The 16,569-nt window shown below is 33.5% G+C and overlaps 1 protein-coding gene across 1 annotated transcript in view; it reads right to left on the reverse strand.

Moving 5' to 3' along the window:
* VWDE (von Willebrand factor D and EGF domains) overlaps positions 1-16,569 on the reverse strand; it is a 91,311-nt gene that overhangs the window by 28,795 nt on the left and 45,947 nt on the right. The window contains 3 exon segments of the mRNA XM_057549654.1: positions 6,714-6,765; positions 12,804-12,907; positions 15,924-16,019. Coding sequence (XP_057405637.1) covers positions 6,714-6,765; positions 12,804-12,907; positions 15,924-16,019 — 252 coding nt within the window.

A 16,569-nucleotide genomic window follows, 5' to 3' on the forward strand; every position in this document is an offset into this window, starting at 1 on the left:
ACTTTTAATGGCCTCAAGTATATAAAGGGAAATTTGATAAAACTACAGGGAGAACTAGACAAATAAAAAAAAATGATAAAAAGAGATTTCAGTAGCTTTCTAAATTATTAGAAGATTAAGCAAGTGAAAAATTCGCAAGATGAAGAATTGAACAACACAATTTAAAAGTTTGATTTAACAGAAATTAATACACTCTGTGCTCTTTATCAAAACTTTTTAAAGGCAAGGATAATACATTTGTTATCTGCTGCTGACTAACAAATTATTCTAAAACATAGTGGCTCAAAAAAACATGATTTTATATCACATTTCCTGTGGGTCAGGAATTCAGGTATGGTTTAACTGAGCGCTCTGGCTCATGGTGTCTTGAGGTTTCAGTCAGGATGATGGTCTCATCTCAAGGCTTGACTTGGGGATGATCCACTCCAAAATCACTTGTAGTTTTTATCAAGATTCAGTTCCTCCTGGGTTGTTGGACTGAGGGCCTCAGTTCTTCCTGGCTGTTAGCTGGCGGCCTCCCTCAGTTCTTTGCTATATAAGCCTTCTCATGGGCAAACTGATAGCAAGGTAACTGGCCTTCCTCAAAGACTAAGAGAGGCAGAATGAGAAGGAGAGTGGGAGGAAAGAGAGAAGGGGGAGTGGGGAGAGAAGCTAGTTACTTCATAATCTAATTTTAGAAGAGACAGCCATTCCTTCTGTCATATTCTATTTGTTAGAAGTGAATCACTAAGTTCAGCCAACCCTCAAAAGAAGGGGATTTCATAAGGGTGTGAATATCAGGATGTGGTGGTTATTGGGGACCGTCTTAGAGGTTGTCTAGCGCAGGTTATAAACACAAAATACAGGACAGTAGTTTGGAGTGGGGAGAAGCAGGATTATAAGAGGAGCATAGAAACTGGTGCAACTATGTTGGCATTGGCATATTTCTGAATTGAATGATTGAATTGTATGTGTCCATTTTGGTACGCTTTATAACTTTAGAGATATAGTGCCATTTTCTTTTGTATGTATCAAATATCACATATTTTTTTCAAAAAGAAAGATAGTGGTCATTTTCTGAAACAAAACAAATCTGTACCTGGTCAAGACTGACCCTTGATAAGTTTAGATTCTACTGAAAAGTAACCATTGCATTTTATCTGATTTATGAGTCTTTGGGGAAGTTTGCTTCATTCCTCCAAACCTCAGATTATATATATACATTGGATAGTGCATTTTAATTCTGTCTTTAAAGTAAAATGTTCATTAATTCATTTTAAACTATAGTTAATTCACATAAGCCTCCAAAATTTTCACATAAAAGGCACTCTACAAACTTACAAATAGAAAAAATATTTTGTGGTTTTTTGCTCCCATGAATTCAGGCAAATGTGAGCTTTTTGCTTGAATTTTTCAGGTAGTAAACTCAAGTCTTTGCTGTAAATGTGACCTCTAAATGTTAGAACTACTGCAAACAGAAGAACTTGGTTCCATCATTTTTATATGTAGCATATTTCTTTCCTGCCCACCCCCTTGCCTGGTATTATCAGAAATAGAGTTTGATAACATGAATCAAGCTAATAACATTAGCTTATGACTGATTACCTGTCCAGTTTGGCCTCAGATGAAAATTCTGAGCAATTAATTTTAATCTTATGATAACTCTCATGGGACTGTAAACCATTCTCCTTAATTTCAATACAACAGTTTCCAACTTAAATACATATGCAATAATCAGGAAAATCTTTTACTATGAAAAGAGTATAAGTACCGCAACTAAAATTTTCTACAAATAACATTAAATTTTTAATTAATTTTTATTGCTCCTTTTCAGTTAAGATAAACTATGCAGTGGTTCTTTGATTTTCAATTCATATTATTCTGAATGTCTCTTACTTGGTATTTCAAGAGAGCTGCATTGTTTGAGGCTAATCGAAGATTCTGCAAAAGTATACATTACAAAAATAATTTAAGATCACTATAAAAATTTTAAGCAATACAACTATATATAAGAAGTAATAATTAAAATCTACATAAACCACCCCTCAGCTCCTAATCATACTTCCCTAAGGTAACCAATTTTACAAATTTGATATGTGTCTTTATAGAAATTTTCTATTATTAAAAACATATGTGCATGCAAACACATACACATTTTAAAATGAGAGTGTAGTATAATTATTGTCTAAAAATTTGCCTTTTCATATTTTTCATTTAATATAACAGCCATCTTTAAAAGATACAAGGTAAAGTTCTGCATGACTTACTCTTTTATATGGTGTATAGAAATTTCATATCTGGATGTATAATAACTTAACTCTTCCTATTGATGCTCACTTAAAATATTTTATTATTTATTTTTTAGTTTTAGAAACTGCCACAATAAACATTTTTGGCAGTGGAATTATTCTACTAATTAAAATAAATTATTAAAAGAGTAATATATCAGAGGTTATTATTTAAAATTTTTGTGTATTCTCTTAATTGTATCTTTCAAGATTTCCACTGACAGGTACCATTTCACACCACTGCTCTTTTTTTTAAAAAAAAATTATTTATTTTTGGCTGTGTTGGGTCTTTGTTGCAGTGCGCAGTCTTTCTCTAGTTGCGGCGAGCGGGGGCTACTCTTTGTTGCTGTGCGTGGGCTTCTCGTTGCGGTGGCTTCTCTTGTTGTGGAACATGGGCTCTAGGTGCACAGGCTTCGGTAGTTGTGGCATACAGGCTCAGTAGTTGTGGCTCGCGGGCTCTAAAGCGCAGGCTCAGTAGTTGTGGTGCACAGGCTTAGTTGCTCCGTGGCATGTGGGATCTTCCCGGACCAGGGCTTGAACCCGTGTCCCCTGCATTGGCAGGCAGATTCTTAAACACTGTACCACCAGGGAAGTCCCTCATAGCACTGCTTTTAATAGTGGATGTGATAATTCTTTAAATTTGGGTCTCAATGTAAGGTTACAAATCTTGATTTTAATTTTCAGTTGTTAATTCAATTATAATTACATGTTAGCTAAAGTGTTCATAATAGTATGCCAATTTCAACTGAAATGAACAGCTTAAAAATAACAAAGTTCATCTTAAATATTTTATCTCTTTTAGCATAAAAACTATAATATGGTAGTGTGAATATGTTTTCTCTGACAGTTTTGTAAATTATGATAAAGAATTTGCGTTTTGAAAAATAATGAGTAGCATCTTAATTAATTGCAATGTGTCTTTTGCAAAGAGCTTGAGGCCTAATTAGTTAAAATCTCACATATGTATTTTCAGCATGAGAATTCTATCAGAAGCTACAAACTGCTTATCCATTTTGGTTTCAACCGTGTTTGTCAGTTTAGTTTTCCCTGAGGAATGGGGAATGAAACAACTCTCTTTCTAGCAAGTTGTCTCACTAGGTTGGTTAGTGCTTAGTAATACAGATTGGCAGAGCCTGTAATCAGCCTGCCTATATGGGTTAATAAAGGAATTTTGTGTTTTAGTGGAAACTCAGTAGGTGTTCATTTGGAAGACTATCATGATGTTCAAAACAATTAGAAATAGGATTCTCTCTTAATTCTTCGGTTTACCAGTGATTGGAAGGTAAGGTCACCTAAGCAGAGCTGACAGGTAGTGCTGTTGGGATTTGTTCTCCTTTCAGGAGAAAAACACATTAGTGTATTTCTTGGCAGCCTCCTCCTTTTTAATGTAAATCTAAGATTGGAAGCATTTTAGAATATAGTATGCTTCAGGACTTTGTCATTACCTGTAAACTGCCTTCTGTCTGCTCTAACCCTTTGCCCTTCTTGATTCAACCATATGGCTCTAGAAGAATCCCACTTCTGCTCTTCAGAGTCCAGCACACAGCTGTATGCCAACCCTCAAAATGAGCAGTTCAGGTTTTATGTTCTGGTAAGGTCAATTTCCATTTCCTACAGCTGTTTCTTCTTTTATGGGGAGAAAAAGAAAACTAAAATATTTTTCAAAATATTTTTCTGTCACTCATGTGAGACATGATGCATTTTCTCTGAGAAGGTGCCCACATTTTCCACCAAGCTCTGCTGCTGCCTTGTGATTTTTTCTTGGGTTGAACCATTCTACTCTTCTTTGTAGGCTGCTGTGTAGGAAATGAAGTCGTCACACTCTACACAGCATCTCTGATGCTTTATTTATTTCACTTTGTAACGCTGCAGGCAGGGTATGTTGATGGCATTACACTGAAAATGTCTTGAATCTTTGCTGTGGGGAGATAGGTTTCAGGTCAACTCCAAAGAAAGAATTGACTACTGTCACAAGAAAGGATTTGAAAGAAAAAAAAAAAGTCCCGTTTATTTCCTGAGTCCTCAGAAATTGCAAATCCTCAGTGAGAATGCACCAGCAGAGGACACTGTTGTGGCCATGAAGAGGTCAGAGTAGCGGGATGAGGCATTCTGCAGCTGCCTGCTCTAAACTAACATAAGAGGCATCGTCAAGATCTTTCCTAGAAATGAATGACAGGTCTTGGTGGCTAAAAACACAACTTGGAGCCATGGAAAAGCAAATCCTAAGAATTTCCTTTTTTTTTTTTTTTTTTTTTCCAGTTCAAAATTTTAATCAAGTGCTTGGTTGAATATATATATAAGGCACTATTGGCAGATGTTACAAAGTTAAGAGAGATAGTGGTTTACTTTGCACAGTAGCAAAATCAGGGCTCAGATCTTGGCAGGATGTAGAATGGACCAGGTCCAAAAAAATAAAGCTGAAGAGAGGTCAATGAAAGGCCTTGCATGTGTGTTAAAAAACAAAACAAAGCAACAACAAAAACAATCAGCTACACAAGCTGGGCAGGGGGTGAGAGGTGGAAAAAGACATGTAAAAAATTATTTTTTTTACCGAGATACTATTGACATAACATTATATTAGTTTTAGGGGCACAACATAATGATTTATGTAAGTATTATGAAACAATCAACACAATAAGTTTAGTTAACATCCATCACCACAAATAGTTACAATTTTTTGTGTGTGTGATGAGAGCTTCTAAAATCTACTTTCTTAGCAACTTTCAAATATACAATACAGTATTGTTAACTAGTCACCATGCTGTACATAACATCCTCACATCTTATTTATCTTGTAACTAGGAGTTTGTACCTTTTAACCACCTTTACCCATTTCGCCCATCACCCAACTCCCCACCTCTGGCAACCATCAATCTGTTCTCTGTACCTATGAGTTTGTTTTTTTGTTTTTTTAAGATTCCACATATAAGTGAGAGCATAGAGTATGTGTCTTTCTCTGTCTGACTTATTTAACTTAGCAAAATGTCCTCAAGGTCCATCCATGTTGTTTCAAATGGCAAAATTTCTTTCCTTTTTAATGGCTGAATAATATTCCATTGTGTGTGTGTGTGTGTGTGTGTGTGTGTGTGTGTGTAATGGAATATTTTCTTTTTTTTTTTTTTTGGTTTGTACATTGCCTATTATTAACACATGGAAATATAGACATGAACTTCCATTAAATTCAAAGCATTTTTCTCCTCCTTTCTCATTGTTCTCCAGGTTTTTCTTTTTTTTTTCTTTTTTTTTTTGTATCTATTTTTTTTTTCTTCCACGCACACACACTGTATTTTATTTTTACAAGAGATAAATAGACTGACACCAAGCATTGTACATGGATGACCACAACAAAAGCAACAATGATTGCAATTACCAAACACGAAACACACTCATACTATGTCATAATATTGACATTCAGTCCAGTAATCCTCCACTGTAACAGCTCCTTTACTTTGCAGTGAAAATTGATTTGTATATTCTTTGCCTCAGAGTCCTTGTGGGATTTTTTTTTTTTTAATTCAGACAGAAAGTCACAAAAATTATACTCATCCTCATCAGTTCACTTTGATTCATAATCAGAGCCCTCAACCAAGAGAGGAGCATCTCAGCTCAGGCAGCACTGAACCATAGCAGTAAAGGAAATGCAAATGAAGATCCTGAGATCTTAGAATGCGAATCTAAATTAGACCATAACAGTATCTCTTGGCCACAATATCAAGGACCACAATTCCTTGGTGAGCAAGATTTAAGTTTGATATCAGAATCTACTCTATGTATGTTTGATCTATTTATATTTCTGTCTATCTGAGGGAATTGGGAAATAAAGTGGAATTATTCTCACTATAATGATTGTGTTCAGTAAGTCTTAATACTTTTCTCAAGTTCCTAGTGTCTCAAGTCGGTGACTTTCCAGGTATTGTCATACGTAAGACATATAACTGGGGGGACCCTACTTACGTCAGATAAAATTATGGTGCCAAGAAGGAGAATATCCATTATCCTTTACAAAGCCTTTTTTTCTTTCAGGGTGTGCTACATATACACTTATGATTATTTGTCAGTAACAGGAAAAAAAAAGAGGTATAATTTTGAAATATCTGAAAGTACTGGTTATTTTAATTGCTAGAATTTTCCAAGTTTAATGTTTGTATGAAAAACAGAAGGTTTTCTGCTTACCTTAATACTTCTCACAGCAATTTAAATCTCATATAGATTGTCACCAAATCTTCAAATGCAACTCATCCCTTACTAGCACAATGGGAATTGTTAACTGCAGTCAGCCAAGTGGCTGTAATTATTGATTAATCACCAGGTGTAACGAAGACTTCTAGGCTCACAAGAAAGACTGTTGTGTTAGTGAAGAAGTTTGTTTTTGAAAAAATGTCGTTTGCATTAAATATTTAATGTGCTCTCTTACTAAATGGTCGTTTTGCACTTCTTGTGTGTTACCTGGGAACTGAGGATCTAGCACCATCTGCAGGCAAAACTCTGCTAATTTCATCTGGCGGTAGAAACAATTTTTAAAAACTTTACAGCTGAGTTTGAAATTGTTTTCACAGTGATGGACAAGACTGTCCTTACAAAAAAAATATAAATTGAAATGTCATCTAGTTTGTCTCCCCTTTCTTTTGTTCTCACGGAGCATCCATAGTTGCTATTTAAGAAGTAAATAGAAGGTGTTATCAGCTTAACACTGGCAAACCGCTTAGAATCAGCTTGGCACACATGGAGCTCACAAATTTTAGTCATTATATGTCTGCCACTTTTAGCCTTTTTAGGCTGGTTCTGAATAACTGTTTGCCAGAGTTGATTTAGAATTTGCATTCACTTATTTTATCTTGCTTTTAACGTACATATTGTTTAATCAATGCTTTTTAAAAGTAAATTCTTTAATCAGGGAACAAGAAACGCCAATATACAGTAATCATTGGAAAACCTAAAATAAGGGAAGTCTACCTGTCATCTTTTTCTCAGCTGGTTCCAAAAATTCATTATTAGCAACAAAAAACATATAATAAAACCCATGTACTGGGCATTTATTAGATGACAGTCATTGTGAAAAATTATTTATAATTATCTCATTTTAAATTTAAAATTACCTAGTAATCCTCTGAAGTAAGTATTATTTATTCCTATCTTACAAATGAAGGAATTAAATACAGAGGGAGGTAAATCTCTCTATGCAAGTCCCTATAACTGGGAAGAGGTGGAATGAAGATTTGGGGTTGAATTAAAACCTAGGTCTTCCCAACACTAGAGGGCCAAAGAAAGAATAAGAATATTTGATAACTCAAGCATTTCATTTAAATGTTAACATGAATAAACACAAAATAGCCAATCATATTAAACAAGGTTTAAGACCTGAATTCTTTTTTGGAAAATGACTTATAAGGTAAACATTGAAAGTTACACATTTTAAAGTACTTTTGCTTAAAATCTTGAACACTCATTATCTTCAAAATATTTTCCAAATAGATTTTGGTTAAAAAAATTTTCAAGTTAATAGATGTGAAAATATAACCAAGAAGTAAGAAAAAAATAAATTTCTTCATAAATTTATCAAATTACTTGCTTTTCAAAACTCACATTATATTTCTAAAACACTACTTCCACTTGCACGAGTCATTAGCTTTCATAAGGAGTGCTTTTATATAAAATCTGTAAACTAAACTATAACATTTCTTCATTATTAGCATATTCAGGTCCATTAAATCTATTATAAATGCAAAGTCTACTGATTAATATTTTAATTGTAGCTTGGGATTCTTGGTGTGGATCTAGGAAATATTTATGAAGATTTTAAAGTATTGGTTTAGACATGTCAGAATAAATCCTTGAGCTATTATAACTTTTTAACCATAAAAAGTGTACACTGAAGATCAGCTTAGTAAAGCTACTGATAAAATTGCAATGTTGTATACTGAGCAAAGGAAGCAGAAACAGTTTAAAAATTATAGCTATTTCATTTAACTATTTTTGTAGGAATTTCAATTCTAATTATTAACTTTAAAAAAGTATTCACTTTTATCTAGAGTACTTTTTTCTTTCTAGTATTCATATTTTCACAGCAGCTTAAAAATTTAAGCACACACTAATTGTCAAAGGTTTATTTTGCATTTATATTTCTGTATTTTTGGTAATAAAATAAAACATAGTAAAACATGTTATATTCTCTTAAATGATTCTTTAAAACTACCTTTCAGCAAATATGAAATGATAAACTCTCTTTAATTGTGACATTGAATGCTATTACTTAAAAAGAGTCTTATCAAAGTTAGCAATAATTTCTAATAATGTCTTACTTTATCTTATAATTTTAGACATGGCTTAGAAATGCTTAGTCTTTCCACTTAAAAGAACAAAATGAGTTTTGTAAATTTACATGATTTGAAATAGGCATGTTCAAATTAAAATGTTTTTTGAAAAAGATAATGAAAAGTTTGAGGTCAAATATAAGATAGTAGAGAAAAGGAAGTTTTATAACTCTAGTTAACGTATAATTATTTTCATCTTTGAGACAGATCTTTCAATTATTTGTATATTCCCTGTTGACATTCCCACTTCCTCAACAATCATGTCATTTAAATTTTCTTTTATTAAGCATCCAATTCTCTTTTGATATTTATAGAAGGATTTGATTTTGTGATAGTTTCTCTCTTGCTTCTGCACCAAAACAGATCACGGTACTGAAAGAACGGATAAATAAAAGACATTTTCACGTAAACACAATGACTAAGCAAGTCCTTTAAAACACCCAATTACATTATTTCTTCCCCTCTGTCCAGAAATGGTACAGGTCAGAGCAGCAGAAAGAGTAGAGGTGAAAAATAAACAGATGATACTAAGTATGGTGTTTTTATCAGTGAAAAGTAATAGCTTTATCTCTGGAATACAGTCCAAAGCAATAAGATGCAGAACTTTTAGTATGTCTTGTGTTAGCTCACTTTCGTCCCTTTGGCACCACTGTCACTTCCTTCTAAGGCTAGGGTCTACATTTTCCAGAATCCCCTTCTCTGTGTGGTTCTGGGTTAGAGTTCACCAATGAAAAAAACTTTCTAGAGAGTTAGAAGATGGAAATGAATAGGAAGCCATTATTTTTTTCAGAGGTGTTTGCAGCTAGATGCTTGGAAACAGGCTGACATCTTCATTCTCAATCTCTGACCTTCAGCAGCTGCTTTCCTGACCTCTACCCTATCCTCCCCCATCTACCCCAGCTCTTCCAACAGTCCTGAGAGTCCCTAATTCTGCATTAACACTTTATATCTGGATACATCAAATGGCTTCTGTTATGCTGACTGATCCCTGATGATAAAGACACCATCGCAATAAGGACTGGGAAAATATTCAGTTTATTAAATATTGTGAATGTCAGGAATATCAGAAACATCGTTTCAATATGTAAATATTAAATCACATTTCAAAGTAAATTTTTGATTATCTGGATTTCTTCTTTGTTTTTCTCTAACAACTAAGACCAGTCTATATTTATTAGTTTCTTCGGCCTTTAAAATAGCTTTAAAAATGATGTTCAAATAAACTTCAAGTAGTTAACTTCAGTTTTTTCTGAATAAAAATTGCCATTCTTACACTTGATATTACTCAATGGTGTTTTATCTGTAGTAGGAAGAGGGAAATCAAGTTTCAAAAAATATTAAAAAGCCAGTTAACTCTGACTCATTATTTGCTACCTCCTTCCCCTTGACATGATACATAAAGCTCTTTCAGGTTCTGTGTTTGCCACTAGAGACTAAGTACTGCTTTCATAAAACTGAGATCTAATCAAGATCATATTTAAATGTCAAAACAGTTGTGACTGAATGGGGCTTGGATACTACATGACTCCATCTTGGCAGAATTACATTCAAGAAACATCCATGCTCAATAAAACCAAATAAAAATTTTTATATCCTTCAGGAAACGACTTTTGATATTCATAACACATTGCAACATTTCTCTCAAGTCTCTTTGACCATCCTTGCCCTTCTCCACCTCTCTCTATTCCTCTAGTCAATGCAACTACCAACAAACTTACATAGTATTTTCTACATACCAGGCACTGTTCTAGGTACTTCACATATATTAACATATTTAATCCTTACAACAACCCCATGATTAGGTGTTACTATTAGCTCCATATTACAGATGAAAAAAATTAAGGCTCAGGGTGGCGTACCTTGCCCAAGGTCACAGAGCAAACAAGTGGCAGGGATATGGTAAGTACACTTAGCAGCTAGGCAGCAAGTTATGAAACCTCTCAAAGCTGTTCATCAACCCACCCTCTTTAGCACCATCCTTCCCCATTTCCTCTTTCTTTGTGTCTTTTGTTTCTAGCCAGTAATTCTTGGTCTCTTTTATTGAAATTCTAGCAATCCATAAGAATTTGGGAGAGCAGGTTATAGTAAAGCAGGACATGTGGTCCTTGGGCTAGTCTTTCTGTTTTGTTTTCCTTCTCCTTCCCCATGACCTTCTGTTCTTTCTTTCCTTAATATGGTTCCAGATGCAGTCTCAGAAGCAACATTAATGGGGATGAGGATGATCCGCTATTAAAACATGAGGAAGGATTCATGCAGTAAAGAAATGCATAAAAAATAGAATATAGAGAAGTAACCTAGTTTAGTCTGTCAAAGTGGAGTTAAAAGCTTTTGAGGGTTTTCTGTGCCATAAAAATCTCAAATAAAATAAAATAAATTATATTTAGGCTGCCTTCAAACCCAGGTAACTCAAACTTTTATATTTATTTTTCTCAACAATAGCTGATCAAATAGTTACTCAGTAACTTTTGTTTCCTAGTTTTCAAACTATAATACTATTATAATCCTGTTTTGTTCAAAATGGGGGACATATCCTTCCAGGATGAACACGAGTGCTAGAAGAAAAACATATATATACATCCACTTTGCCTCTAAGCCAGACTGATTGAGTATCTTGCTTCAGGAAGAAAATTCCTTATCATTTTTCAAAATATAATACTCCAGCATACTTTGATATTCATGACCCTTGGGTTTTTTGAAGTGCTAAATAGCATATAATTGTGTTTTTTTTTAAGATTTTTTTTTTTTGGATGTGGACCATTTTTAAAGTCTTTATTGAATTTGTTACAATATTGTTTCTGTTTTCTGTTTTGGTTTTTTGGCCACAAGGCATGTGGGATATTATTTCCCTGACCACGGATGGAACCTGCATCCCCTTCACTGGAAGGCGAAGTCTTAACCACTGGACCACCAGGGAAGTCCCTGTAATTGCTTTTTTTTTTTTTTTAACATCTTTATTGGAGTATAATTGCTTTACAATGTTGTGTTAGTTTCTGCTTTATAACAAAGTGAATCAGTTATACATATACATATGTTCCCATATCTCTTCCCTCTTGCATCTCCCTCCCTCCCACCCTCCCTATCCCACCCCTCTACGTGGTCACAAAGCACCGAGCTGATCTCCCTGTGCTATGCGGCTGCTTCCCACTAGCTATCTATTTTACATTTGGTAGTGTATATAAGTCCATGCCACTCTCTCACTTCGTCCCAGCTTACCCTTCCCCCTCCCCATATCCTCAAGTCCATTCTCTAGTAGGTCTGTGTCTTTATTCCCGTCTTACCACTAGGTTCTTCATGACCTTTTTTTTTTTTAATTAAATGTAATACAGATTAACTTTAAGAAAATTTTGGACAGTTCTGCTGCAACTGTTTTTTTTTTTGTGATCGTTAGAGTCACCCTGGTATATGTAGGAATTAGGACTGAAAAAGTATCTTGGCTATTGATATTTAGAAATTTAAGATTGGAAATCTAAAAAATTCAGTTTCATTTTATAAGTACTGATATGATCACAGAAACTTTTAAAATAGATATTTACATAGCACTGGCTTTGTAAGTTAAGTGTGGGGCAACTTCAGAAACTGCAAGAAAGCCTTTCTTCTTCCTTTGCTTTCTTGATTTTCCAAATACAAATAAATCCTAATTGTAATGATATGAAGAGTTTTTTATTGCTTTCCCTGAAATGGATTTTAATAGGGAGTAAATGAAGAGAGAGAACTACTATCAGGGAAAAGGATGAGGATATTCATTCAAGGCTTCAGTGGCATATGATCCACTGAAAATGTTTAGAAACACGTCCCCACCAAAATCAATGAAGTTGTGATTCATTGATATAAAAGTGGGGAATTTTTTTTAAAGGGTGAAGGTGGTCTTTTTACCTCGTATTTGACCAAATATTAATTATTGGTGTCTTAAATCCATATTGTGAGATATTTGCTTTCTTTCAGCTCTGGTGCCATGATATATTGCATTATGTTTGATGGTTGTTATCTACACACTGAAATTCCTTAAGTGCACATCAAAATTTTGAATCATAAGATAACTCTATAATGACACAAGAATGATATTACTTTTAGTTTTGGAGGCAAATAGTAAAATCTTGTATGTTTTCTATTTTGGAAGTAAAAGAAAATAAAACATTAACAGATAGGTAAAAATCACTAAGTAGAATATCTGAGTAGATGGCATATGTCGATATCTAATATATACTTTGTTTAAAATGTAAAATACCTGTATTTTCTTTTCACATTTGACTCCAGTATATCCAGTGCGGCAAGAACATATGTTGGGGAGTATGCATCTGCCTCCATAAAGACACTTTTGATAGCAAATTGCTGCAATACACAAGTTTTTACAGTTACCACCTTTTGACACAAATGCTTGTGACATATTCTATTCCAATGGTCTGAAGCCATTCAGCAACTTGACTATAAAAATAGTCATAAGAATCTATGAATGACCAATTGCACTCCTATATTTCTGCAACCAGCGTGCAAACACACACATATATACACATATCAAAAGACAAAACACCCGCAAACTCAACACAACAGTTTCAATATTTTATAAAGATATTATTAAAGCAAACAAAATTTTCATTGGCTACATTTTAAAGTATTTAAAATATGTCTTTTTGTTTTCTATAGAGAGAAGATTCGAATCAGTAATATAAGATCACATTCATAATTTGCTTTTTAATAAAAATATTTTTAGCAAAAATTTAAAAGGGACAATTCAGTACTGACCAAAGTATGGAAAAACAGACAATTTTATATACTATCAATGGAAGTTTAATGTGAAACAACTCTATTGGAAGCTTCCTAAAGATCTTCACACTGTCTGTACTAGAAATTTCTTCTTTAAAATCTCTCTCTATGCAATTTTTAAATACCTATATCTATTTATCTTTTGTCTTCTTTCTTTTTCTCTTTCTTTCTTTCTTTCTTTCTTTTTCTCTTTCTTTTTTTCTTTCTTTCTTTCTTATCTACCTACCCACCTACAGAGAAAAATGCTTATAATAGTAACAATTTGTAAATAACAGAAATGTTCAATATGAGAGGAAATGTCAAGTGAATTATAGTATTTATATTATGGAATTTAATATATCGTTTAAAATTACATCTTTAAGGACATGGAAATGCTTTTAAGTAATATTGACTAAAAAATAGGAATATAAAATTATATACAATACAGTTTTTTTCATGGGAGAGGTATCTCTTTCAAGAGCTCATATTGGAAGCTTGCATAATTCAAGAATAATATTCCCTTTAATATAAATGCGACATTGAAAGGTGTGTTTTCATCAGAGATATTGTGTATGGCTGAGCAGGTTATGTAATGCAGAAGGTTCCACAGCTAAGGAAGCACTGTTCATATCACAGACATCATAGATTCAAATATTTATTACAACAATTTTCCAGAAGATGGCAGTAAGACATCTTGTATAAATAACATCATCAATATTTAGACTGTTTCCAGACAGATGGAAGTAAAGCATTTTGAGGAAGGGGACTTTAAAAAATTCACATAAAGGTGCAAGGTGCAAACACAAGGTGCAAAAACAGGGTGCACATCTTCAGGCTGTGCTCAGAGTACCTTAATCCACAATTACTGGAGCATATTTCCACATTAATGTGCTTTTAGCATCTTATCATTCTCTCTCATGTTCCATAAAAACTCTCTCCAGAATGAGTAGCCCAAACTGAAGTTGCTAGTTCTTTTTTCTAGCATTTTATCACATCTAACTTTCAATGAGAATTATTTATTTTTGAGCACATAATTCTTATGTAAGTACTAGTACTTAATGAATTCTTTGAAAATATTTTCCTAGGATGAGAAATGTGTAAATTATAATAGCAATTACTAATAAAGTCTAAGAGTCATAAAAATTATATGCAGAATTTCTGATACATGAAAAGCAGAGCAGGTATTTCTAGTAAAAAGGCACAGTCATTTTACAATTGTGCTATTTCAGTTTATAATACACTTGGATCACCAGTTTTGATATTATGTAATTACTGAGCATTTGAAAATATTTTGAGGAGATTTTCTGTTTTTCCCATTGAGTTATTAATCTTTGTTAATATTTTAACATGTTATTTCAAGTTTTCATAAATTTCAAAATTGCATTAAATTTGATTTTCCTTTATACCCTGTGATCCCATCTATGTAAAAATTTATGACTAAAACTGAAATAACTAAAATGCTAAAATCAAGGCAGAAACTAGTTCTGGGTGGTGGAATTTGGAGTGATTAATTTTTAAAAACTTTTTCATATTTTCTATAATTTCCATGTTAGATATATACCTACCTTATAATATGGAAAAACATTTAAACTTATATTAAAACCTTCTTTATCCAATTACCCCTTGGATGAAAATAGTCAAAAGATACAAACTTCTAGTTATAAGTTAAATAAGTACTAGGGATGTAACATACAACACAATAAATATAATTAACAACGCTATACATTATATATGAAAGTTTTTTTTTTTAATGCTCCCTTCTCTTCACCTTACATTTTTTTTTTAATTTTTATTTTATTTATTTATTTATTTATTTTATGGTTGTGTTGGGTCTTCGTTTCTGTGCGAGGGCCTTCTCCAGTTGCGGCAAGTGGGGGCCACTCTTCATCGCGGTGCGCGGGCCTCTCACTATCGTGGCCTCTCTTGTGGAGCACAGGCTCCAGACGCGCAGGCTCAGCAATTATGGCTTACGGGCCTCGTTGCTCTGCGGCATGCGGGATCCTCCCAGACCAGGGCTCGAACCCGTGTCCGCTGCATTGGCAGGCAGACTCTCAACCACTGCGCCACCAGGGAAGCCCTATATGAAAGTTTTAAGACAGTAAAAGTTCTCATCACAAGGAAAAAACATTTTTTTCTATTTCTTTAATGTTGTAGCTATATGAGGTGATGGATATTCACTAAACTTATTGTGGTAATTATTTCAAGATTTATGTAAGTCAAATCGTTATGCTGTATACCTTAAACTTACACAGTGCAGAATGTCAATTATATTGCAATAAAACTGGAGGAAAAAGAAAGATCTTTTAAAATTAAAAAAAAAAAACCTTCTTCAGTCCACCTAAGAGAACTTCACTGGCAACCCACAGACTGTAATTTGGAGTTATCTATGTCACACAAAATGTTAATATAATATACCATACTTTCTTTTTTAAAATGGGTATAGAAATGGATGATATCCTTTTATTTCTAAAACTTTCTTTTTAATGGATCAGCATGCTGGGATTTATTTTACCCTATATATTTCTCCTAAAGCTATACTTTGTTTGATAATTATAATAGATTCAAATTCAGAACATAGATTAGAAAGCAAATTCTGTAGCCTTATGTATTTGACACTGTGCTCCTTCCCATGTCGTAGGACAATGGCATATGCTAGGAGCAATACACTCACCACCATTTTTACATTTCTGAAAGCAGATAGCTGCAAATAGAGAAATAAACAAGTTAATAATTTAATTTACTAGTCAAATCCTATCATAAACCATAAAAATTTTCATTAAAAAAAGAGAAACAGTTAAAAATCAATGATTAAAGGATCTTTTCCCTTAAAGCTTTTCCCCAATTGTTAGATATTTATGTTGCTTCTCATTTTACACTTTGGCCAATACATTATAATAGCTGCTAATTTTAAATAATAATTTATAAAAAGAAAAAAAATGAAACATTTGAATGAGGAGAGCTGCCATCATCTCAAAAACTAGCAAGACTTGAAAGCAGTGGTACCCCATCTCAGGAGGTTCTGAATTGGTCTGAGATGGGACCAAGGAATCAGTAATTTTTTAAAAACCTTCCCCTGACTCCTACTTAATACTGAGAGACCAGGACTTAAAGACTTGTCATTTATCCTGGCAATCGTAGTGAACAGACTGGAAAATACAGGATATCCTCTGCCTCCACTAACCTGAAAGAATGAGTTCAGAGGACTTGGCATTTTACTCTTTCTATTTCAAAAAGATATATTCTAAAGTAGG

The sequence above is a fragment of the Balaenoptera acutorostrata genome, chromosome 7, assembly GCF_949987535.1.
Source record: "Balaenoptera acutorostrata chromosome 7, mBalAcu1.1, whole genome shotgun sequence".
Classification (NCBI taxonomy): Eukaryota; Metazoa; Chordata; class Mammalia; order Artiodactyla; family Balaenopteridae; genus Balaenoptera; species Balaenoptera acutorostrata.